Source organism: Gymnoscopelus braueri, assembly GCF_963280865.1.
Source record: "Gymnoscopelus braueri genome assembly, chromosome: 17".
NCBI lineage: Eukaryota > Metazoa > Chordata > Actinopteri > Myctophiformes > Myctophidae > Gymnoscopelus > Gymnoscopelus braueri.
The window spans coordinates 50,473,725-50,497,598 of record NC_137617.1 but is presented as its reverse complement, the minus strand read 5'-3'; the positions used below and the strand labels follow the sequence as shown (position 1 = coordinate 50,497,598).

The 23,874-nt window shown below is 43.3% G+C and overlaps 2 protein-coding genes across 3 annotated transcripts in view; one reads left to right on the top strand and one right to left on the bottom strand.

Annotated features, from left to right (window-relative positions):
- The window catches only part of afap1l2 (actin filament associated protein 1-like 2), a 93,558-nt gene that overhangs the window by 34,031 nt on the left and 35,653 nt on the right, over positions 1–23,874 (bottom strand). Inside the window, exons 3-4 of the mRNA XM_080455439.1 lie at positions 20,334–20,399; positions 16,483–16,574 (exon numbers count right to left, since the gene is read on the bottom strand). Coding sequence (XP_080311565.1) covers positions 16,483–16,574; positions 20,334–20,399 — 158 coding nt within the window. The remainder of the gene's footprint in view (positions 1–16,482; positions 16,575–20,333; positions 20,400–23,874) is intronic.
- On the top strand, positions 4,743–13,158 carry LOC308104858 (kelch repeat and BTB domain-containing protein 13). 2 transcript variants are annotated; one of them, XM_080455433.1, is made up of 6 exons: positions 4,743–4,988; positions 6,345–6,394; positions 6,758–7,132; positions 8,303–8,605; positions 9,440–9,745; positions 12,777–13,158. In XM_080455433.1, exons 3-6 carry the CDS (start codon positions 6,795–6,797, stop codon positions 13,132–13,134), a joined length of 1,305 nt encoding a protein of 434 aa, XP_080311559.1. In that variant the 5' UTR covers positions 4,743–4,988; positions 6,345–6,394; positions 6,758–6,794; the 3' UTR covers positions 13,135–13,158. The 2 variants fall into 2 exon arrangements, with proteins under 2 accessions (XP_080311559.1, XP_080311558.1); XM_080455432.1 differs by lacking the exon at positions 6,345–6,394 and having other exon boundaries at positions 6,708–7,132.

Sequence of the window (23,874 nt, the reverse complement as noted above, 5' to 3'; positions counted from 1 at the left end):
GTATATTCTATATGCTGTTACAAGGCAAGGAGCAAATGGTTTACAAATGGTCAGACGAGCGATCACAATGGCTATACATTTTGTGACCAGTTGAAAAGGTAAAAAAAAAAAGGAAAATGGCTGGCAGTGGGCAAACAGAGTCAGAAATAAGACTGGCAGGGAATGAGTTAGTAGCCAAGCTGTAAATGACATTTCATGTCAGTCTTGTTATGACGGGAGACAATTAGCCTAGCTTAGTGTTTAGCTTAGCGTTTAGCCTAGCGTGTAGCTTAGTGTTTATTTTAGCGTGTAGCACCCAAAGACATGCACCTCTCAGCACCATGGCTGGAGGTTCACTAGTAATCAGTGGGAACAGAACATGATACACATTTATGTAAGTGCTGAGAGTATGAGTAAGCATCTAATAATATCATTATGCTAATTATGGGGGGGGGGGTGGCAGGACAATTTGCTAGTGAATGCTGGAAACTGATACTTTTCTTCTTCTTTTTTTAAATACGTATAATTTTTCCGGCACTCAGGACACCCAGCTAGAAACCGGGACAATCCGGGACAGACCTGGACGTCTGATCTCACACACAGAGAGCTGGTGGTTAAGAGAAAGGCAACTTCTGAGAGTTAAAGCATCTGTTATTGATTAAAACAAAGACCCACACATTCCTGGTCTCTCTCTCTCTCTCTCTCTCTCTCTCTCTCTCTCTCTCTCTCTCTCTCTCTCTCTCTCTCTCTCTCTCTCTCTCTCTCTCTCTCTCTCTCTCTCTCTCTCTCTCTCTCTCTCTCTCTCTCTCTCTCTCTCTCTCTCTCTCTCTCTCTCTCTCTCTCTCTCTCTCTCCCATGAACTTGCTCAGTTCAAGGCTAAAGGGGAGAATGATGAGTTGTTCAACAGTCTCATTGGCCCCACACACACACACACACACACACACACACAAAACTCATTACCACAGAGACACAGGCAGATGAGGGAGTCAATGCATAAATTACAGAAGGGAGTGGGGAGGGGTCTGTGTGTGTGTGTGTGTGTGTGTGTGTGTGTGTGTGTGTGTGTGTGTGTGTGTGTGCGTGGGGGGGAGTTAGGAGTGGGAAAAAAGTCCCAAAACGAAGTCAGAAGAACATGGAAAATCCCTGGTTCTCATGCCAAGAATCCACTGCAGCGCACACACACACACACACACACACACACACACACACACACACACACACACACACACACACACACACACACACACACACACACACACACACACACACACACACACACACACACACACACACACACACACACACACACACACACACACACACACACGTCAGTATTGTTATATTTGTGAGGACATCAATATTAACTATAACTGTAAACCATAAAAATCTGATCTACAAGCTCACAACACAGCTTTTTCTGGTGCAAAACTTAGTACAAGTGAGACATAACTCTTACCTAACCTCTAAATGTCTAATCCTGACCCTAGCCTTCACTCCATAAAAACAACCAATTCTAACACACACACACACACACACACACACACACACACACAACACACACACACACACACACACACACACACACACAGTCTCTGTGGAGCCTCCATGTCTGTTGTTTTATGTTCCTCCCCGGATTCAAACCGGGGGGATTCAAACCGGGGGTCTCCCAGATGGATTCAAACCGGGGGTCTCCCAGATGGATTCAAACCGGGGGTCTCTCAGATGGATTCAAACCGGGGGTCTCCAGATGGATTCAAACCATTTTAAGATTTATTTGGCTATTCAAAATAGCAGATCTACAAGCTCATAGTGCGGCACTCGCTTGTAGATCTTTTTTTTTTTAAGCGAACATTTGTAACTCAAATCTTTGCTTCTGGGGGGGTCCCTGGAATAAAACATTTTGAGATGGGGGTCCACGGCCACATACATAATGTAACAATGTGTTCTAAATCCTAACAGTATGTTTCTATATCAGTGGTGCTCCAACTTCTCCATGTCAAGGACCCCCAGAATTACATGTATTTGGCCGCGGACCCCATCTCAAAATGTTTTGTTCCGCGGACCCCCATCTCTAAATGTTTTGTTCCACGGACCCCCATCTCTAAATGTTTTGTTCCACGGACCCCCATCTCTAAATGTTTTGTTCACGGACCCCCATCTCTAAATGTTTTGTTCCACGGACCCCCATCTCTAAATGTTTTGTTCACGGACCCCCATCTCTAAATGTTTTGTTCCACAGACCCCCATCTCTAAATGTTTTGTTCCACAGACCCCCATCTCTAAATGGTTTGTTCCACAGATGATTTTATTTGCACAGTTTTTTCAAAATTATGCAAACTTGTAAATGAGTCAACATTGTGTGAAAGTATGTTGAGGCATTTAGAGATGTTTTTTTGTCAATGACACCCACACAGTGATGCCTGGTTTAAAGGGATACACCATGCATTTGAACTTTTTCTTATTTTCTGTGTGTTTTTGGTCTCCCCTACATCTCTTCTATCCCAAAAATACCCCAGTTTGAACACTCAGGCTTTCACAGCAAATCTGGGGTTTTCTGTAATTGGTCTCAAAAACAGATGTGGTCCCTGACGTGACGTCACGTCAGGGTGCAATCACTCTCGTTTTACAGTTAAAAAAAAAAAAATCATCTTTCCACACAGAACCAGGAGATAACATGCATACAAACTGGCTCAATAGCGCCCCGTGCCAAACAGGACAATGTGGTATTGCAGGTGAAAGTGCTTTATAAGCCAGAGAGAAGTTAGTGTGAATGAGTATATCTGAGGCTTGATTTAGGCTCAAACCTTTGGAAAAACGTTTGAGGGACATAAACAATATGATATTAAATATTATTTTATTTTTTAAATTCATGGTGTAGAACCTTTAAAGTGGTTCAACTATGTTGTGTATATAGTCGTGTATAGACAGAAAACCTCTTATCTCCATATTTAAACTTGTTCTATTTTTTTCCCCATAAATTAGCGTCCTACTTGATCACACTACAGCGTCACACAAAACCGCCAAAAGTGCTCGAAATGCGGGCAAAGCGACGCGTTTAGAGCTTGTAGATCTGCTACGTTTGATGCTTTTGAATTTGAATCCTGAAAAGCATATGAGGTTTCCACCTGACAGACACAATATTAGGTTCTATTCCTGTTATTACGCAGCCTAGTATTTTGCACTATATTTGCGTCGTGTTATTTGTTTATTTGAGATTTTTGGGAAAAAAAACTATTTCTGGACAAAAAGTGAAAAGTCTGACTCGACTAAAAAAACAAACAGCGCACGGCAAAGAGCATGAATTATGACGCGTCACGTGACGCAGCGAACCGACCAATGGCGTCGCTGCATTCTGGAGGGAGCTGCCTGGCTGCCACTTTACCACTGAGATGTGTGTGTGTGTGTGTGTGTGTGTGTGTGTGTGTGTGTGTGTGTGTGTGTGTGTGTGTGTGTGTGTGTGTGTGTGTGTGTGTGTGTGTGTGTTTGTATTGCTATACTTGTGGGGACCACAAGTATATAGTAGTATATGAGAAATAGACATTGTGATGACCAGTTTCCAGTGGTGTAAAGTAACTAAGTACATTTACTCAACACTAAGTACATTTACTCAAGTATTGTACTTACTTAAGTACAATTTAACTTAAGTAAAAATGTGAGTATTTTCTACCACTGCCTGTTTCATGGACCTCGTGAGTTGTTTTTATGGTTAAAATAGATTTGGTTAGGTTTACAATTATAGGAAAAGAGTCAGGTTAGGGTTATGTATTTAGAGGTTATGTTTTATGTTTTATGTTTTATTATTATTACCTATCCTATGCTGATGCATTGTCTGAAGGAAGCCGCACAAAAACAGGTTTTACTCTCATGAACACCATGACGTAACAATAAAAGCACAACCTTGAACCTCGAACTGCATGTGCACCGGGGTAGAATAGGTCAAATAGGCACAGATCTACAAGTTCACAGCTTGTAGATCGGCAATGTTTTGGGCTTGAAGGGGGTTAAAAATGGCCTTCATAAAAATCGGCATCCTAAAAATGTTGACGTCCTCACATGTAGAGTAATACAAACGTGTGTGTGTGTGTGTGTGTGTGTGTGTGTGTGTGTGTGTGTGTGTGTGTGTGTGTGTGTGGGGTAGGCAGTGGTGGAAAGTAACTAAGTAGATTTACTTAAGTACTGTACTTAAGTACAGTGTTGAGGTATTTGTACTTTACTTGAGTATTTCCAATACTTTTACTTCTACTCCCACTACATCTCAGAGGCAAATATTGTACTTTTATTCCACTACAATTATTTGAGAACTTTAGTAACTAGTTACTTTGCAGATATAAATTATTACATTATAAAACATACATTAACCACTTTAGCCTATTTTATACCTAGGCTATTTGAAAATAGCAGATCTACAAGCTCACAACGCGTCGCGATGCGACGCGTTGTGAGCTTGTAGATCTGCTATTTTCAAACATTTTAGTACTTTTACTTTTGGTACTTTAAGTACATTTTGATGCCAATACTTTTGTACTTTTACTCAAGTAACATTTTGAACACAGGCCTTTTACTTGTAACGGAGTATTTCTATATTGCAGTATTGGTACTTTTACTTAAGTAAAGAATTTGAGTACATTTTCCACCACTGGTGGTAGGTATCTATCTATAGCACAGCTCTATTTTCAGAGCGTGGGGGGGGGGGGGGGGGGGGTTAGAAGGCACACAGACACAACACAGCCTCAACGCTGACTATCTTTCCTGGGAGACAGATCCACACGTTGCTGCTATAATCAACACTCAGCTCACATGCTGGTCATGCATTGTCACTAGAGTAATACGTACACATGTGGGGAGAGAGGGGAAACCCCGCCAACCCCCTTCCCCCCTCCTCCAACCAGAGCGTGACAGATCATAGAGGCCTGCTCCGACGGCCCGACGGCGTTCAACCGGCAACCTGACGGCCAGAACATGAACCCTGATCTGGGGAGAGGAGGGATCAGTGGACGGGCTGCGTGAGGGTGAGAGAGAACTGCAAACTAACTAATGATTCTCTCCATTACTTTATCGATAAATTGAATAATCAAGAAGCACTCTGTTTTATGCTTATGCTGCACGGTGGCGTAGCATGAATATGTAATATAAATGCATAAATAGTGACAATATAGCAGAACTACAAGCTCGGTGCTTGTAGATGTAAACACTTTTCACCAAGCTTGTATATCTGCTATTTTCACAATTTTCTATGCATGCACCTCATGGTACCACAACGCCAGAAAGGCCTTAAAAACAAGTCTCCAGACATCCCAAAACAAACTGGTAAGGCTACTTCTTGGCCTCACACCTACAACTCCTCTAACCCCTGCTCACTTTGCTAGTGTTGGATGGCTCAAAGGGTAGAGGACAGAGTACAGCAACTTGCAATGGGCCTGGTCTACAAGATACACCACAACATTAAAAGGTTCTATGACATTCATTTTCACTTTTTAATGTTTTTTGGGGGGTTTTATGACCTCAATTACACCCAATAAACCTGAACTTTGAACATTCAGTGGATTCTCTGTGGTCTGGGGTTTCCTGAATAATTAGGCTGAAAAGTAATCTGAGATTTGCCCTTGGGCAGTGAAGTCACAGGCCATTAATCCCGCCCACTCCCCTCCCCTCCCCTCCCGTATCCTTTCCTTGGCTAGAGTGGAACCACTCTAGTCACTAGAGTGGAATTTTCAGTTTAAACTTTTTATACACATTTGAAGAAAGACTTGACAAAGACTTTTAATGTGTTGTAAAACTGAATGTCATGAAACCTTCAAGATACCCATGTACCTGTCAAACTACTTCAAAAACGTAAATGAAGTCCACAATCACAACACCAGAGGACGGCAGCTCCACTGATCACGTTCAACGCAGATTTGGCACAAACAAGGGGTTGAATTAGTTCTGCTGCTATGCCACAAAAATGTGGAATGCCCTACCAAAAGCCGTGAAGGAGTGTAAAACCCTACTCTCCTTCAAAACCGCTCTAAAAGAGTACCTTCAGGAGGCTGCAATTCGAAACTGGCCCCTGTCAAAGTCAAAGCCTCAAAATGTTCACCTGTAATCAGAGACAGATTATTAATTGATTATTTTCTTAAATGATCGATTACTCTCTTACAACCGATTAAATCAATTAATTAGATGAATTTCTGCGCCCCCTATAGGTTAGAGTGGAGCACAGCTGGTTCACAGTAGAGCGCTCCTTGTTAGGGAGGTGTAGCGACTACTTCCGCGCTCTGTTCTGCCCCCTATAGGTGAGAGTGGAGGACAGCTGGTTCACAGTAGAGCGGTCGTTGTTGGGAAGGTGTAGCGACTACTTCCGTGCTCTGTTCTGCCCCCTATAGGTGAGAGTGGAGGACAGCTGGTTCACAGTAGAGCGGTCGTTGTTAGGAAGGTGTAGCGACTACTTCCGTGCTCTGTTCTGCCCCCTATAGGTGAGAGTGGAGCACAGCTGGTTCACAGTAGAGCGGTCGTTGTTAGGAAGGTGTAGCGACTACTTCCGTGCTCTGTTCTGCCCCCTATAGGTGAGAGTGGAGGACAGCTGGTTCACAGTAGAGCGCTCCTTGTTAGGGAGGTGTTGTAGCGACTACTTCCGTGCTCTGTTCTGCCCCCTATAGGTGAGAGTGGAGCACAGCTGGTTCACAGTAGAGCGGTCGTTGTTAGGAAGGTGTAGCGACTACTTCCGCGCTCTGTTCTGCCCCCTATAGGTGAGAGTGGAGGACAGCTGGTTCACTGTAGAGCGCTCCTTGTTGGGAAGGTGTAGCGACTACTTCCGCGCTCTGTTCTGCTCCGGGATGACGGAGAGCCGTCAGGACCAGCTCCACCTGAAGGGCGGGGTCAGCGCTCGGGGTTTCCAGGTGGCCCTGGCCGTCTGCAGGGGTGAGGTCATCCCCGCCCTCGGCGGCCCCGACGAACTGGTGGCGGCCGTGGAGTGCGCCGCGTTCCTCCAGGTGGCGCCGTTGGCCCGCCACCTCTGCGACGTGGTGGACTCTGACAACTGTCTCCTGCTGTACCACGCCGCCTCCGTCTACGGCCTGACGCCGCTGCTCCGGAGCTCCGCCCTGTTCCTACGGGACGCCTACGATGACCTCAGAGAGGAGGCGGAGACTAACCTCCCCGAAGATCTACTGAGGTACCAACGTTATAGTTTAGATTTATAGTTTACTTTTTAGTTTATGTGTTGTTGTTGTTTTTTTCTTTTTCTATCCACCTGTTTCCTAGGCTGTGTGTTTTCCACTTCCTGTCAATTTGATCCAATGAAATCCAATGAAACTGGTCAGATGACCGATGATATCCAATGAAATCGACAGGAAAGTGGAAAACACACAGCCTAGGAAACAGGTGAATAGACTTTTTATTATTTTTTATTAACAATTTCGGCTAAGTTGTGATCTGTTTTGAAAGTGGCTTTGCGAGTTTAATTATTTATGGGAAGAAAAAAAAACTTAAAGCTGACATTTAGTTTAGATTTGTTTACTTGTTTTCATTGTAATATGGTGCTATTTGTCCATTTGTCGCAATGCATTACATCGCGATGTATGAGCTTTGTAGATCTGCAATTGTCACTATTAGATTTTGTTTAGTTTTTATTTAACAACAGGGCTCAAAACTGGCACAGCTCAAAATTGGGAAGACACGTTTTCATATAATAATGAGAATGTTCATATATTATGTAATATATTCATACAATTCATATATGAATTCATAATATCCACCCAACAACCAAGCTTATATATGAAATATTGACTACTAAACTACTACCAACTAAGGACACTTTCTTCATGATTTTAATCCATATTCATTAGTTTTAGTTACAGTATATCATAGGGGTGTGCCGATACACTAATTTCACGAAACGATACGATACGATATTGGGCTCACAACTTCGATACGATTTTGATACGATACGCACTTTTTTATTATGAAAATATATATAAAGCAAATAATATATATAAAAAAGCAAATGCAAACAAATAATTCTGTTTTTGCATTATTCAGACATGCAAACTTGTAGCTTTTCAGCTGACCCGAAAAAAAACAACATGTTGTCACCCTTTTCACCTCGGGGCTGTTTGCATGCCTGATTATTATTATTGTAAAAAAAATAAATAACGATACATATCGTCACGAAAACGTATCGCGATATATCGCGGGACGATATATCGGCACACCCCTAGTATATCATTTAGTTGTCAAGCCTAATTTTTTAAGTTTATTTCAGTTAACTAAAAATGTGTTTTCAATTTGTTAACTATAATATAACTATAACAACAACAACCCTATAATAATGACCCTCCTATAGCTACGCTGAGTCTCTGTCTCCTGCTGCGTACGTGGCTCTGGGAACCCACTCCCCTTCCACGGAGCAGCTCCACGACTCCTTCAGGGTGGTCTGCTACCTGGACGAGACGCAGGGCGAGTGGAGCCACCTGACGGACCTCCCCACGCCCTGCAGCACCTCCATGGCCGGCGTGGCCGTCCTGGACAACCGCCTCTACGTGGTGGGCGGGGTCTACGGCTACGGCAAGGCCACGGTGGACCGAGGCTTCTGCTACGACCCCGAGACGGGCGCCTGGACCGTTCTACCAGGACCACAACAACCCAGGTATGACCCCCAGACCCCAACAACCCAGGTATGACCCCCGAGACCCCAACAACCCAGGTATGACCCCCGAGACCCCAACAACCCAGGTATGACCCCGAGACCCCAACAACCCAGGTACGACCCCCAGACCCCCAACAACCCAACAACCCAGGTACGACTCCGAGACCCCCAATAACCCAATAACCCAGGTACGACCCCGAGACCCCAACAACCCAGGTATGACCCCGAGACCCCCAACAACCCAGGTACGACCCCGAGACCCCAACAACCCAGGTACGACCCCCAGACCCCCAACAACCCAGGTACGACTCCGAGACCCCCAATAACCCAATAACCCAGGTATGACCCCTTAGACCCCAACAACCCAGGTACGAACGCGATCTCAGATTTGCCTATGGGAATTCCAATACAAAAAATAACGCTGTGATGTCAGGATTTCGGTATGGAAATAATACACTCCAACCTGCTCCTGGACTCCAAAAAAAAAGTGGCCATATATCACTATCTGTGGCTCAGGAGGGGTCGGCGGTTCGAATCCCGGCTCCTCCTGTCCACATGTGGAAGTGTCCTTGGGCAAAGACACTGAACCCTACATTGCCTCCAATGAGTCGGTCGGCGCTAGCTTGCCACCATTGATGTGTGAATGTAGGAAAAGTGAGGACGCTGGCGTCGACTGTTCGCCGCTTCACCTCCCAATGCCCCCCCCCCCCCCCCGTATGAATGAATGAGCCTTTGAGTAAGTTTGAGTACTTAGAAAACCACTACAAATTTAATTCATTATTATTATTATCACTCAGATAGAGGTCTTTCTTTTCTTTTTAACTTTTGTCTCAGGTATGACTTCACCCTCCTGGGCCACGAGGGCCGTCTGTACGCGGTGGGCGGCGAGGTTCAGAAGAAGACCGTTTCCACGGCGGAGGCGTACGACGTGCGGACGGGCGAGTGGACGTTTGTCCGCCCGGCGCCCAGGCCCGTGGCGTCGGCGGCGTGCGCCGTGGCCCGCCGCCGGATGTTCGTCTGCTTCTGGCGGCCGCCGGACACGACGGACATCTACGAGTACGAGGCGGAGGCAGACCGATGGACGCTCACCACCACCATGATACGACCGCAGAGCTACGGACACTGTATGGTGGCCCACAGGTAGAGGTGGAAATTACTCACATTTGTTACTTAAAGTTGTACAATGCAGAATCACAAATAACGATTTTTAGCAACCTCTGCTGGTCACTACCGTCACTGCATACAATTTCCGTAATCCTCGATTACCCAGAATTCCATTCGTTTTCACCGGAAGCCGGAAGCGTTTCAAAAAGCGATCTTTTAATTGTTTTATACTATCTACGGATCGTTTCTCTTAGCCAGTGGAGCATTAGTTACCATGAGCTGTGCTTTCTTTTTCTGTTCTTTTTCGATCTTCCAATCCTACATTCTCTTAAAATCAGCATGAGGTTCCTTTTTGTTATTAGCGCGTAGTTCCTGGCCAAACAGGAAACCGTTGCGTTAGTTCCTGGCCAAACAGGAAACCAGTGCATTTCCGCCTCCGTTTTCCGGCCAGATGACGTCATTTCCCCGGGAAAGTCCCCCCCTTCACCGTTCAATAGTAAATATATAAATAAAAGGCTTCCGGGGGTGAAATTCATGGAGTGGGTGTTGTGAAACTTTTGCCACTCACAAAAGATATACAATTTAACTTTAGTTTTGTTGAAAACGTTACCTAGTATGCCTTTAACACATTGGGTGCCAAACACGGTTCAAACCGTGTTTTCAAAGAGTAGCGCTTTGGTGCCGAACACGGTTCAGACCGCGTTATCAGTCTTTTTCGTTTTTTTTCCACAAGGGGGGGGGGGGGGGCTAGCGCAGCACTGGAATCAGGATCACCGTGCCAAAAAATCTGGCTCCCATCCGCTTCCATTCTATCTCCTTGCTAAAAACCTCTGTATCTCCTTAACTTTTTACAGTGGGCAAAACGAGTCATTCTCGATGCGCCATCGCTCTGCAACGGTGACTCGCATGAGACACGTTGTTGTTCCAGGCTTTAGCCAGGACCATCGCGCACCCTGCACACACGCATTGTTTTTCATGGATCGCTCGTCGTGGAGTCTATACAGCTTTAACCCATTGAGACCTGAAGCCGATTCTAGTCTCCTAGTCTCCTAAATCTCAACAGTTTTCTGAAAAACTTATGTTTCTATATCAGTGGTGCTGAATCTTGTTCATGTCAAGGACCCCCAAAATGATATGTATTTGGCCGCGGACCCCGATAAAAATATTTTGTTCCAGGGACCCCCAGAAGCAAAGATATGAGTTAAAAATGTTTGCTTTAAAAATATATATATTCAAAGATTTGGACACATTTTCAAGATTTTTCAAAAATAGCAGATATACAAGCTCGTAGCGCGGCACTCGCTATGAGCTTGTATATCCGCTATTTTTGAATAGCCCAAAGTGTAAAATAATGCTTTTTAGCTCAAATCTAAAAATGACACAGTTCCAGGTCTTAATGGGTTAAACAGCACAGTACAACGGTGAGATATCTGGCACCGAACGTAATAACGTATAAAATTCGGGCACCGAATTTGTTAAGTAAAATTATCAATACTGCACAGTAGAAATACTCTGTTACAAGTAAAAGTCTGGAATTCAAAATGTACTTAAAGTACAAAAGTATTGCCCCAACTGCCACTCAAAGTGACTACTGGCCAATCACAGCGCGTCTTTTCTGGGACTTTCCCAACCCCTGTGTACTAGGGATGGGGCTGTAACTAGGTTTAAAACAAACGTCACAATTAGGCCCGGACCGCTAGGCACTAGGCGCTCTCATGTAGCCTGACAGTGCACCGCGGGTTTGAGTCCCGTTCCCGACGATCTTTACTGCATGTCTCTCCCCATCTCTCTCTCTCCCTGTTTCCTGTCCATCTCCACTTTACCTACAGTAGACATAAAGGCAGAAAAGCCCCAAAAATATATATGTAAGGATAATTCCTTTTAACAGGATAATTCCTTTTAACAGGACGTTCATGAAAGTCCTTGCGGGCTTGTTTCCAATGAGGGCCTGTGAGCAATTAGGGGTTAAGAGTCTTGCTCAGGGACAAATTTCATTTCATCGACACATATGCTGGCGTGGCCTGGAATCGTACCTGGGGCAACCAGGGCCTCTGGCTCCCTAGGCGGGCTCACTAACCACTCAGCTATGGCCGCCCCACTCAGCTATGTGACCATTTTTGACTGGAGGACAGTCATCTCGCTGGTGCCCATTGTTCAGGAAGGAGAAAAACGTACGATCCATTCAACTGGTCTTTTCTCTACTGAAGAGTTTTAACTTGACTTCAGTTCTATAAGCTGTAGTTTCAAAACTACTCACTCAATCTTATTAACCAATATATCATTATTTTGCTATGATTCCCTGCTTTCATACGACATGAAAAAATGAAAATGAAAAAATGCTAGATGACAGTCTCCCAGTCAAATTTGGTCACATATATATATATTAAAAAAATAATTACAACTTCTCTACTCAGATCCAAAAGAAATGTAGGAGTGATTATTTTTTCTAACACAGTTGAAGAGAGATGTTTAAACATGTTAAAACATCTTATATCCACAGACATTATGTTTTGTTGGTTTTTATTTAGTATTTTCTATGTATTCTTTGAATCCTACTGCATTGCTTGTGTTTTGAAAGATAGAAAATGATTTTAAAAAATACATGTTGTGAGGAAAATATAATAATAACTCTAATTTATAAATTCTCATGTGATTTCTGTTGTGGATTAAACCATTAAGACCGGGAACACATCTGTGTCATTTTAGATTTCTTTGGCATTTCAAAAATAGCAGATCTACCAGCTCATAGCGCGAACATTTTCGCAAATATTTTAAAAAAAAAATCTTTTAAAGCGAACATTTTTTATTCAAATCTTTGCTTCTGGGTGGTCCCTGGAACAACATATTAAAAAACAATAAGCAGATCTACAAGCTCACAGCGTGGCCCTCGGTGCCATGCTATGAGCTTGTAGATCTGCTATTTTTGAATAGCCAAAGAAATAAATAAAATAATCACACATACGCGTTCCCGGCCTTAAGGGGTTAAAATGTATGCACGATAATCTCTCTCACTATAAATCGCATCATTAAAACCCATAATTGTCCCTTTCCCCTGGTAACCCCACAGGGACAACCTGTACGTGATGCGCAACGGCCCGGGCGACGACTTCCTGCGCTGCCTGATGGAGCGCTACAACCTGAGCACGGGCCAGTGGACCTCCATGGCCGGCATGTACGTCAACAGCAAGGGGGCGCTGTTCAGCGCCGCGGTGCGCGGCGACCAGGTGTTCACGGTCAAACACATGCTGACCCTGGTGTACGGCGTAGCGGGCGGCGGGGACGCCTGGAAACCCCGGCGGCAGATGAAGGGCTTCCCCAAGAGCGGCTCGCTGTGGACGTGTCTGCTCCGGCTGCCCAAGAGCGGCCCGGCCAAACCGGGAGAGAAACCCCGACCGCACACAGCGCCGCCTACTGGACAGATCTGAGGGCTTTGTGGACGCTATGCTCTGAGGCACCCTTTTTCCCGCTCTTTTTTTCCAGCCTCATTTTGAACCGGTTCAGAGTGTCACCGCTGGGAATGAATCGGTTCAGAACCATAGAAGTTGGTTCGGACATGGAACGGGAACCAAAGTGGGCGTGTCCCTATCGTACAGGTTGGAAGATGCAGATAAGATATAAACAATGGCAAAAGCAAGCAAAAAGTCATCATTAAAAAAAAAGGAAAAAAAAGGAAACTGTAACTGCAACATAAAAACAATATAAACAACTGCCTTTTGACGATTGAATTTCCCCCGTGAAATGGACACTTTGACCCAGTCATATTCGGCACATTGCTGGCCCAGGCCTAGAATCGAACCTGAGACAACTGGGCACTCCTGCTCCCCAGGGCTGGCTCTCAAACCATTCAGCCGCCATCTGTGTCATTTTAGATGTCTTTGGCTATTAAAAAATAGCAGATCTACAAGCTCATAGTGCGGCACTCGGTGTGTGTATGTATATATATTTATATATATATATATATATATATTACACATATATATATATACACTCACACACACACACACACACACACACACACACACACACTATATATATATATATTTGCACTAAGAAGTGTAATTGTAAGGTTCATACATTCACTCACAACATACTGTGTGGTGTACACACTTTCTCCAACCACTGTCACAGCTGTTACTAATCAAAGCCAATGTGGTGTGTGTGTGTGTGTGTGTGTGTGTGTGTGTGTGTGTGTGTGTGTGTGTGTGTGTGGTACTAATCCTCTCGTCTTGCCTTTAAGCTACGCTTTCTTTCCCGATGTCACACTGTGCGGTGATGCAGTGGTGGAAAGTAACAAAGTACATTTACTCAAGTACTGTACTTAAATACAATAGTGAGGTGAGTTATTTCAAAACGTACATTACGCACTTCAGCCCTATTTAAACTGTTTGAAAATAGCCGATCTACAAGCTCACAACGCGTTGCTTTGTGACGCTATTTTCAAAGGATGTTTTATATGCATTTGGAAACTTGTGAAATGGGATATTGTGCATGATGAGTACTTTTACTTTTACTTACTAAAGTATATTTTGACGCCCTCAAGTAGATTTTTTTTTACTGGACTTTCACTTGTAACAGAGTATTTTCTACATGGTCGTATCGTTACTTTTACTTTAAAAAAAATGTGGACCCGGACCGCTGGCCTATAGTAGAGGTCCGGGCACCTATAGGCTCATAAGCAGCCTGACAGCGCACCGCGGGTTCGAGTCCCTTTCCCGACGGTCTTTGCTGCATGTCTCTCCCCATCTCTCTCTCTCTCTCTCTCTCTCCCTGTTTCCTGTCCATCTCTATATGAAACTATAAATAAAGGCAGAAAAAGACCCAAAAAGTATTTTTCTGAAAAACGTATGTTTCTATATCAGTGGTGCTCAAACTTTTTCATGTCAAGGACCCCCAGAATTATATGTATTTGGGCCGCGGACCCCCATCTCAAAATATTTTGTTCCAGGGACCCCCCAGAAGCAAAGATTTGAGTTAATGTTCGCTTTAAAAGAATATATATATATATATTCAAAGATTTGCAAAAATAGATTTTCCAAAAATAGCAGGTCTACAAGCTCGTAGCGCGGCACTCGGTGCCGCGCTACGAGCTTGTAGATCTGCTATTTTTGAATAGCCAAAGTGTAAAATAATGCTTTTTTTAGCTCAAATGAAAAAGTGACACGGATCCGTTCCAGGTCTTAATGGGTTAAGTAAATAAAAGGTGATACTTCTTTCATCACCGCCAGAAAGCCACCGTTCTTCCTGGCGGTTCCAACATGAAACACTCTATTCGCCTCCTTTTCTCACACACTCTTCTCCTCCTCTCTGCTCCTCTACGCCCACTTCCCTGTTTTTACGACCCCCCCCCCAGAGTGATTAAATAGCTGCTCCTGTGGGAGAGAACAGAACACAGTAACTACGGCCTCAGGCCTGCAGAGCAGTCAGTCTGATGGTTTGTGGGAAGTTTAACATGTGTGTGTGGCCTGTATGACTCTGTTTACTGGACTGAACCACAGAGATTAAAGAGAAATACAATCACATGACACACATGGACACTCTGTCAGACCTGTAACATTGTAACTCTGCTACTTACTGTATGTTTGCCAATGTATCGTAACCCTTATTGATGACGTTTGAATATTTAGGTACTAGCTTGTAGATTAGCAATTGTTTTTAACACTGACAAAGACACCCCTGAATGCAAGTAGGCCCACCTGTCCAATATACCCCCCCCCCCCCCAGCTGAGACCCCTGGGGGACTCCGGACAACACAGGGTTGTGAGCTCACTTCCACACACATAGGGGGCGCCACCACACATACTACGTGTGTCACAGTTGGCGGCCGAAGCGTGATTTCTTTCCCCACCAAAATGTTCTCATGAGACATGATGACCGTCGCAACAGTCATCCACAGTACTTGCACGCAGTGGTGGAAAAAGTACTACAATTCTTTACTTAAGTAAAAGTACCAATACTGCAAAATAAAAATACTCTGTTACAAGTAAAAGTCCAGAATTCAAAATTTACTTGAGTAAAAGTACAAAAGTATTGGCATCAAAATGTACTTAAAGTACCAAAAGTAAAAGTACTAAAATGTTTGAAAATAGCAGATCTACAAGCTCACAACGTGTCGCGATGCAACGCGTTGTGAGCTTGTAGATCGGCTATTTTCAAATAGCCTATGTATAAAATAGGGCTAAAGTGGTTAATGTATGTTTCATAATATCATAAAGCGACGCGTTGTGAGCTTGTAGATCGGCTATTTTCAAATAGCCTAGGTATAAAATAGGGCTAAAGTGGTTAATGTATGTTTCATAATATCATAGTTAATCTGAAAAGTAACTAGTAACTAAAGTTCTCAAATAATTGTAGTGGAGTAAAAGTACAATATTTCCCTCTGAGATGTAGTGGAGTAGAAGTAAAAGTATTGGATATTGGAAATACTCAAGTAAAGTACAAATACCTCAAAATTGTACTTAAGTACAGTACTTAAGTAAATGTACTTAGTTACTTTCCACCACTGCTTGCACGTAGCTTTGGACGGCGCGCGCACGCACACACACAAAATAGTTGATATGATAGGGCTCAAGTTGTCGCTTCTTTTGTGCTCGTTTTCATAGACCCGGTCACTTCAGTCACTCGGTTTCACTCACAGAATCTGACAACAACACCGCTCCATATTTACATAGATTTACATATTTTACAGATTAACTCTATTTAACATAATTCTCCTCAATGCAACATCACACTGATGACATCACACTGATGACATCATCAGACTGCTGGTCACTCACTGTTCGTGGTGGTGGGAGGTCCGGCAGACTCTTCTGAGGGGCGGGGACGTGTTTTCCTGCTTTTCCATTGGCCAGAGCATCCGACCTGTCATCTGTTAAAAAATAAATAAATGAGTGAGTGAGTGAGTGAGTGAGTGAGTGAGTGAGTGAGTGAGTATATATTAGTGAATGAAAAACTAAGACACAAAGTTCATGCTATCATAAATCTTCAGGTGATATTATTCATCATGTTCTTGCATGCAATGCATGTGTCCGTACGTGCACACCTGCATGCACACACATGCACACATATGTGTCCAGGTGTGTGTCCAAGTGTAAGCTTAGGCAGGCTACTACGTCTTCATGTCAGTTACAAAGTGTCCAAACTGAGAAACGGCACGAAATCCCCCGATTTCTCCAGCCGTCGTAAGGCTGACAAACAAGATGATTGAGGAAGACAGGAAATTAGAGGATAATTTGTTCAACCATGGAATGCTAAAGTCATTAGTCTGTGTGTGTGTGTGTGTGTGTGTGTGTGTGTGTGTGTGTGTGTGTGTGTGTGTGTGTGTGTGTGTGTGTGTGTGTGTGTGTGTGTGTGTGTGTGTGTGTGTGTGTGTGTGTGTGCATGTGTGTGCATGTGTGCGTGCTTGCATGAGAGCACCAGTCTCATATTTAGTGTTCGCTGCCTGAGAACAGTGTTGCCAGATTTTGTGAGAGACATAAGCAACCAAAACAAGCCCACATGAGCACTTTAAACCGGTATTTGAAAATAGCCGACCCACAAGCTCACAACGCGTCTCGATGCGAGCTTGTAGATCTGCTATTTAAAATCTTGAAATAAAATGTGGAATATTTGAAAGATTTTTGAAACATTCTAACAACACAAATCTCCCTGGCACTAAACACCTTCAGATGTGAGGGGGGGGGGGGGGGGGGTAGGGACAGATAAGCTACGTGGGGGTCCATGACGTGAAAATATTTAAGCACCGCTGTCCACTGGTTTGAATAACAATTAAAACATTTAATAAGCAACTATACTTCAGAAACAAGCCCCACGCGCTAGTTTTGCGCACCTCGCAAAACTAGCCAATATTTACAAGCAACTTTTACAGAAAAAAAAGATGCCCAAAGTCGCTTATAATAAGCGGACATGGCAACGCTGGCTGAGACATTCCTCTCACTTCCTCAGTGAGAGCAGAGAGCTGACATGTGGGTCACAACGCTCTCACAGTCACTATTATATATATATACCACACTGTCAAATACTCAGCTCTAATGGAACCAAATGGACCCTTGCGGGTCCATTTGGTTCCATTTGTACACTGTCAGAGTTTACAACCCGGTTAACAGTCCAGTATCATTCTTATTATCTGGTGTACATTGTATCGATGTTGTTGCATACTCTTATCATGCCAACATTTCACTGATCAGAATCAGAATCAACTTCATTGTGTAAAATAGTGGGTGAAATTCGTCACATAGTTTTTGTTATTTCCATAAGATACCTGCAGTGGTGTAAAGTAACTAAGTACATATACTTAGTTTGAGCACCACTGATATAGAAACATACGTTTTTCAGAATACTGTTGGGATGTTAAAAATCTACAACATAGTAACTAAGGTTTTCAGATAATTGTAGTGGAGTAAAAGTACAATATTTTCCTTGAGATGTAGTGGAGTAGAAGTAAAAGTACTGAAAATGGGAAATACTCCAGTAAAGTTAAAAAAACTCAAAATTGTACCTAAGTACAGTACTTGAATGCATGTACTTAGTTACTTTCCACCACTGATAAACATCCATGTTTTCAGACTGTTGGACTACAACCTCCACCTCCTTCCACCCACTATCGTTGTTTGTGTCACATTTGTTGTTTTCTCTAAAACAACACCAACCACGTTTCTGTCGGCGAGCGTAAAAACGAAAGTAAAAACGAAAAACGAAAGTCATTGTGAGTGTGAGTGTGTGCTTGTGTGTGTGTGTGTGTGTGTGTGTGTGTGTGTGTGTGTGTGTGTGTGTGTGTGTGTATGTGTGTGTGTGTGTGTGTGTGTGTGTGTGTGCGCATGTGTGTGTGTGTGTGTGTGTGTGTGTGTGCTGTCTGCTCTGTGTGTGAGCGTGTGCGTGTGCGTGTGTGTGACGTGTGTGTGCATTAGAGCACCAGCCTCTTATTTAGCGTTCGCTGCCTGAGACCAGTGTTGCCAGATTTTGTGAGAAAAATAAGCAACCAAAACAAGCCAAATGAGCACTTTAAACCTAAAGTATACTGTATACATACTGTACATATACACAAGCTCACAGCGCGTCTCGATGCGAGCTTGTAGATCGGCTATTCAAAATAAAATGTGGAATATCTAGACGATTTTTTGAAACATTCTAACAACACAAATCTGGTACGGGGCTCCCTGGCGCTAAACACCCCCCCCCCCTTCTTTTCTTCACATCTCTAAAACAACACCAGAGGTGTAAAGTAACTAAGTACATTTACTCAAGTACTGTACTTAAGTACAATTTTGAGGTATTTCTAGTGGAGTATTTCCAAGTTTCAGTACTTTTACTTCTACTCCACTACATCTCAGAGGCAAATATTGTACTTTTTACTCCACTACCTTTATTTGAAAACTTTAGTTACTAGTTACTTTGTAGATTTAGATTTTTATTACTAAACATAAATTAACCACTTAAGCTCTATAGTTGGGCCATTTGAAAATAGCCGATCTACAAGCTCACAACGCGTCGCATCGCGACACATTGTGTGCTTGTAGATCTGCTATTTTCAAAAGATTTTTATACATTTTGAAAACTTGAAATGGGACATTCTGCATAATGAGTACTTTTACTTTCGGTACTTTAACTATATTTTCATGCCAACACTTTTACCCATAAGTACATTTTGAATTCCGGACTTTGAGTACAAGTAGAGACTTGGAGTACTTCTACATTGTGGCATTGATACTTTTACTTAAGTAAAAAAAAAAATTGGAGTACTTTTTACACCACTGAGCGACGGCCACCACGTTTCCGCCGGTGAGCGTAAAAACGAAAGTTTTTGTGGTTTTTGGTGCCGGGCTTCATAATGTGCTGCATGTGCTCTGAGCTGTAGGCTGAACCCCCCCCCCCATCTCTCCCCCCCCCTCTTCATAGCTGTCCAAATAAAACAGCGGTAGCCTCAGAAGCTACTGAGAAAGAAACAGGAAATGGGGGGCCGTGGGTTGTGCATGTGGTGACTTTTTCACATGTGTGTCTTGACATCTACTACAGAGGTTCCCAAACTGGGGGTCGGGTCCCCCCCCCCCCCCCCCCCCAGATTATTTTGAGGGGAGGGGGTCCCAAGACGATTAGCTTTTAATGTGCAACATTGTTTTTCCACTCGACAGTAAACAAACCAACATACAGTGTATACAGGGTATCTGCACATTTATATAGAAAGTGGCAATTCAATAACTTTTAAGACCTTTTTAATACAGAATTTGGCCAAACTGTCAAATATTACGTGAGAAAAATCGGCTATTTTCACAATATTTAGTCAAACTAAAACTAAATGTAATGCCTCAACTCCTACAATTCCAAGTGCTTGTCAGGGTCGGGGGGTCCCCAGTTCAAATTAGATTATTTTGGGGGGTCCCCAGTTCAAATTAGATTATTTTGGGGGGTCCCCAGTTCAAATATGATTATTTTGGGGGGTCCCCAGTTCAAATGTGTTTATCTTGTCTCATTCCTAAGCCAATAATATGATGACCAGCTGACATATCCATGAATTCAAGCCTCCATGGAGTGACTAATCCATAGAAAAAAAGTCATTTTAGGGGTGAACTATCCCTTTACCTTGTGAACACTGTGTGTAACGATTTAAACTCATTCACGTAAACATGCTCACCTTCATCAGCGTTGTCCTTTCCAGTGGCAGTGACTTTGTTCATGTAGATGTACTCCTCATCTCCTCCTGGAGGAGACACACAACACACACACGTTAACATCATGTAGATGTACTCCTCATCTCCTCCTGAAGGAGACACACAACACACACACACATTAAAATCATGTAGATGTACTCCTCATCTCCTCCTGAAGGAGACACACAACACACACACTAGTGATGTGCGGGTCGGGTTTTTTCATGACCCGCCACGGAACCCAACCCGCCTCAACCCGCCCCGCGAACCCATATATAAATCTATGGTTCAAACCGCCCCGCGACCCGCTGTGGGAATATATATATATATTATATAGCGCTCTTTTAAGTACCCAAAGTCGCTTTAAATGTCTACAGTAGCACAACATTGTCATGGTCTAAATAAACAAGCATGTTGTTCAAAATAGGTTTTTTCTTTTTTATATATATTTTATATATATATATATATATAAATGTTTTTTTTAAAAACATTTTTAACACAAATCTTTGCTTCTGGAGGGGGTCCCTGGCTCAAAAACATTTTTGAGATGGGGGTCCGCAGCCAAATACATCATTGTGGGTGGTCCTTGACAGCTAGTGGGCCTAAAAAGATACATGTTTTCAAGAAGAACAGAGACACAGAAAGTCTTTAGACTAGTTGACTAAACTGTTTCCTGCTGTTTTCAGGACAACCTTGGGTTGAAATGATATGGTGTTGAAACTTGCATTTCTTTTGCCAAAATAAAATCAATAAATCAATCAATCAGTTTTATGAAGCTGTTAACACTGTGAAGGACAGTAAATTAAACTGTTTGGTTGATTCATTCAGATCAGAGGTTTAGTGTTCAGACTCAGACCACAGATCTACAGGCTCACAGTGAAACCAGGAAGTGGAACTAACTGTCGTTACGACTTCCACCAATCAGGAAGTGACACTTTCCACCTGGTCACCTGCAGTGTGTTGGCAGTCACTTAGGTGTAAAGGTAAAGATAAAGATAAAGGTAAATGTAAAGGTAAAGCCATTTGACATGTTGTGTGACAGATGAACACGTGCACACACTCAGAGGAATAACAGTGCTGTAAGGGTCAGTCAGTCAGTCAGTCAGTCACAGACATAGCCTCTGTCCTAACAGTACATTACTCTGCTATAAGATCTACTGAATGAGTTTACATGGTGACATGACAAGCAGCATGACTGTGTCATTCTGTAAAGCAAAGGTTCTCAAAACTTTTTACTCACACACGGATCCCCAGTTCGGTTACCCCATGGACCCCCATAACTCTCAGAGTCACAGACCTGTAAGGGTCCATTTGGTTCCATGTGTACACTCTCAGAGTTACAGACCTGTAAGGGTCCATTTGGTTCCATTTGTTCTCACTGCAAGATATTTGCCTCGCCTCGCTCGCCAACAAATCCCCGATCTGACGCAAGAACGAGCTTCGCTCGGCGAGGTTTCGCTCGCTGTGTGTGAAACGTACTGCGAAGAAGATCCGACCGCGATTCCGGCGCTCGGCGATGCCTCCCCGAGCGTTCCTAGATATCTAGCATGTTTGTTATTTGGTTCTGTCGCCGACTGGACATCATACAGTATGATCCGTGGGTTCAGGTGTCATACTACATACTGGTAGCAATTTAAATATTGCTGTTAAATACAGTCTATAAAACCAACGCATCTCACTTGAATATGTTGATAAAACCACGGTCGGAATCAGCATGCGTGCGTGTGTGTGAGTGTGAGTGTGCGTGTGAGTGTGTCTTTTTTAACCCTGTAAGACCGGGGGACGCATCTGTGTAACCACTTTATCCATATTTTATACTTTGGGCTATTCAAAAATAGCAGATCTACAAGCTCATAGCGCGGCACCGAGTGCCGCGCTATGAGCTTGTAGATCTGCTATTTTTTTTTAAATCGTTTTTATTTTTTTGCAAATCTTTGAATATATATCTATAAAGCAATTGTTTTTTACTAAAATCTTTGCTTCTGGGGGTCCCTGGACATTTTTTTTTGAGATGGGGATCCGCAGCCAAATACATATCGTTGTGGGGCTCCTTGACACTGACATTAATATTATAGCAACATAAGTGTTTCAGAAAACTGTTTTAAACTGATTTAGAAGACATTTGTAGAATCCCCAGAAGCAATAACATTTTAGCTAGAAATGCTCGCTATAAATATATATATATTCAAAGATTTGCACAACATTTTTCACGATTTTTTAAAAATAGCAGATCTACAAGCTCATAGCGCGGCACTCGGTGCCGCGCTATGAGCTTGTATATCTGCTATTTTTGAATAGCCCAACGAAATCTAAAAATGACACACAGATGCGTTCTCAGGTCTTAAAGAGTTAACAGAAAGATGAGCAACTGGTGCTATTATGAAAACATTTGGAACACGTGCGCTCTCTGTTGCGCACGCACACACACACACACACACACACACACACACACACACACACACACACACACACACACACACACACACACACACACACACACACACACACACACACACACACACACACACACACACACACACACAGGAACGAGAGAGCGAGCACACACATGCTCCAGGTGCTTTATGTCTGGTTTATTGCGCCACAGTGCTGGATTTTGCAGGGCCCGCAGGTTTTATTTTGACCGCCTGTTCCCGACCGCAAGTAGCCTATCTAAATACCGCCCGCAGGATTTGCAGGGCTCTGTCAGCGATGAGTTCTGTGAAATGCAGTGTGTGATCCCTTGTCGGCGATCAATCGTATACAGTGTGAAAACCACAAGGATATTATGCCCATTTCAAGAAGAGACTCCTGTAGTGTGAAATGCATAACGAGGTGGTGCCATGGTTTTGCACTTTTTCTGTCTTTCATGTGTCTATGAGGTTGATAGATCTTCATTAAGCCCCCTGGTGGTGTTTTTATGGTGTTTTATGTCTTCTCTGACTATTTTGAGTTTCTTCCTGGAGGCTGAAACCTTGAGGGTCAATCACGGCACCCCGTCTTTAACGATCTGATGACTCCCCGACCTCTTTAAAAGTGTGTAGGTGCCTTTACGCTCCCCATGAAGACTTCAATTCATGGAGATTTATTTATTTTTTTTGTCACATTCCTGAGACATGACCGGCAGAGTCTCCGGTATGAGACTCAAAGAGCCTCCCACCTTAGCCTCCTACTGACCCATGACCCGGTCATCTAGTTATTGGCTCAAATCTCCACGAATTCAAGGCTTCATAGACTGTGTAATTGACAGAAAATAAGTCATTTTTTTTTTCAAGTGAACTATTCCTTTAATCTCTGCCATGAGGGGTTTGTTGCACGTTTGAATCTTGGGTTTTAGCACCACATAAAAATGTCACTTTGTTTATGAATAAAATAGAGCATTAAAGGGGAAATTCACCCAAACAGGCAGAGTATTGTGTTGTGTTGGACAGACACACACCCACTGCATTCATCTGATGTTAGTCAGTCAGCTCCATGGCAGCGCGCACACACACACACACACACACACACACACACACACACACACAC

Coding starts and splice junctions, on each gene's coding strand:
- LOC308104858 (XM_080455432.1), top strand. CDS start 6,795: ATGACGGAGAGCCGTCAGGACCAGCTCCACCTGAAGGGCGGGGTCAGC. Junction 7,133..8,302: donor CTCCCCGAAGATCTACTGAG/GTACCAACGTTA, acceptor ACCCTCCTATAG/CTACGCTGAGTCTCTGTCTC. Junction 9,746..12,776: donor CACTGTATGGTGGCCCACAG/GTAGAGGTGGAA, acceptor GTAACCCCACAG/GGACAACCTGTACGTGATGC.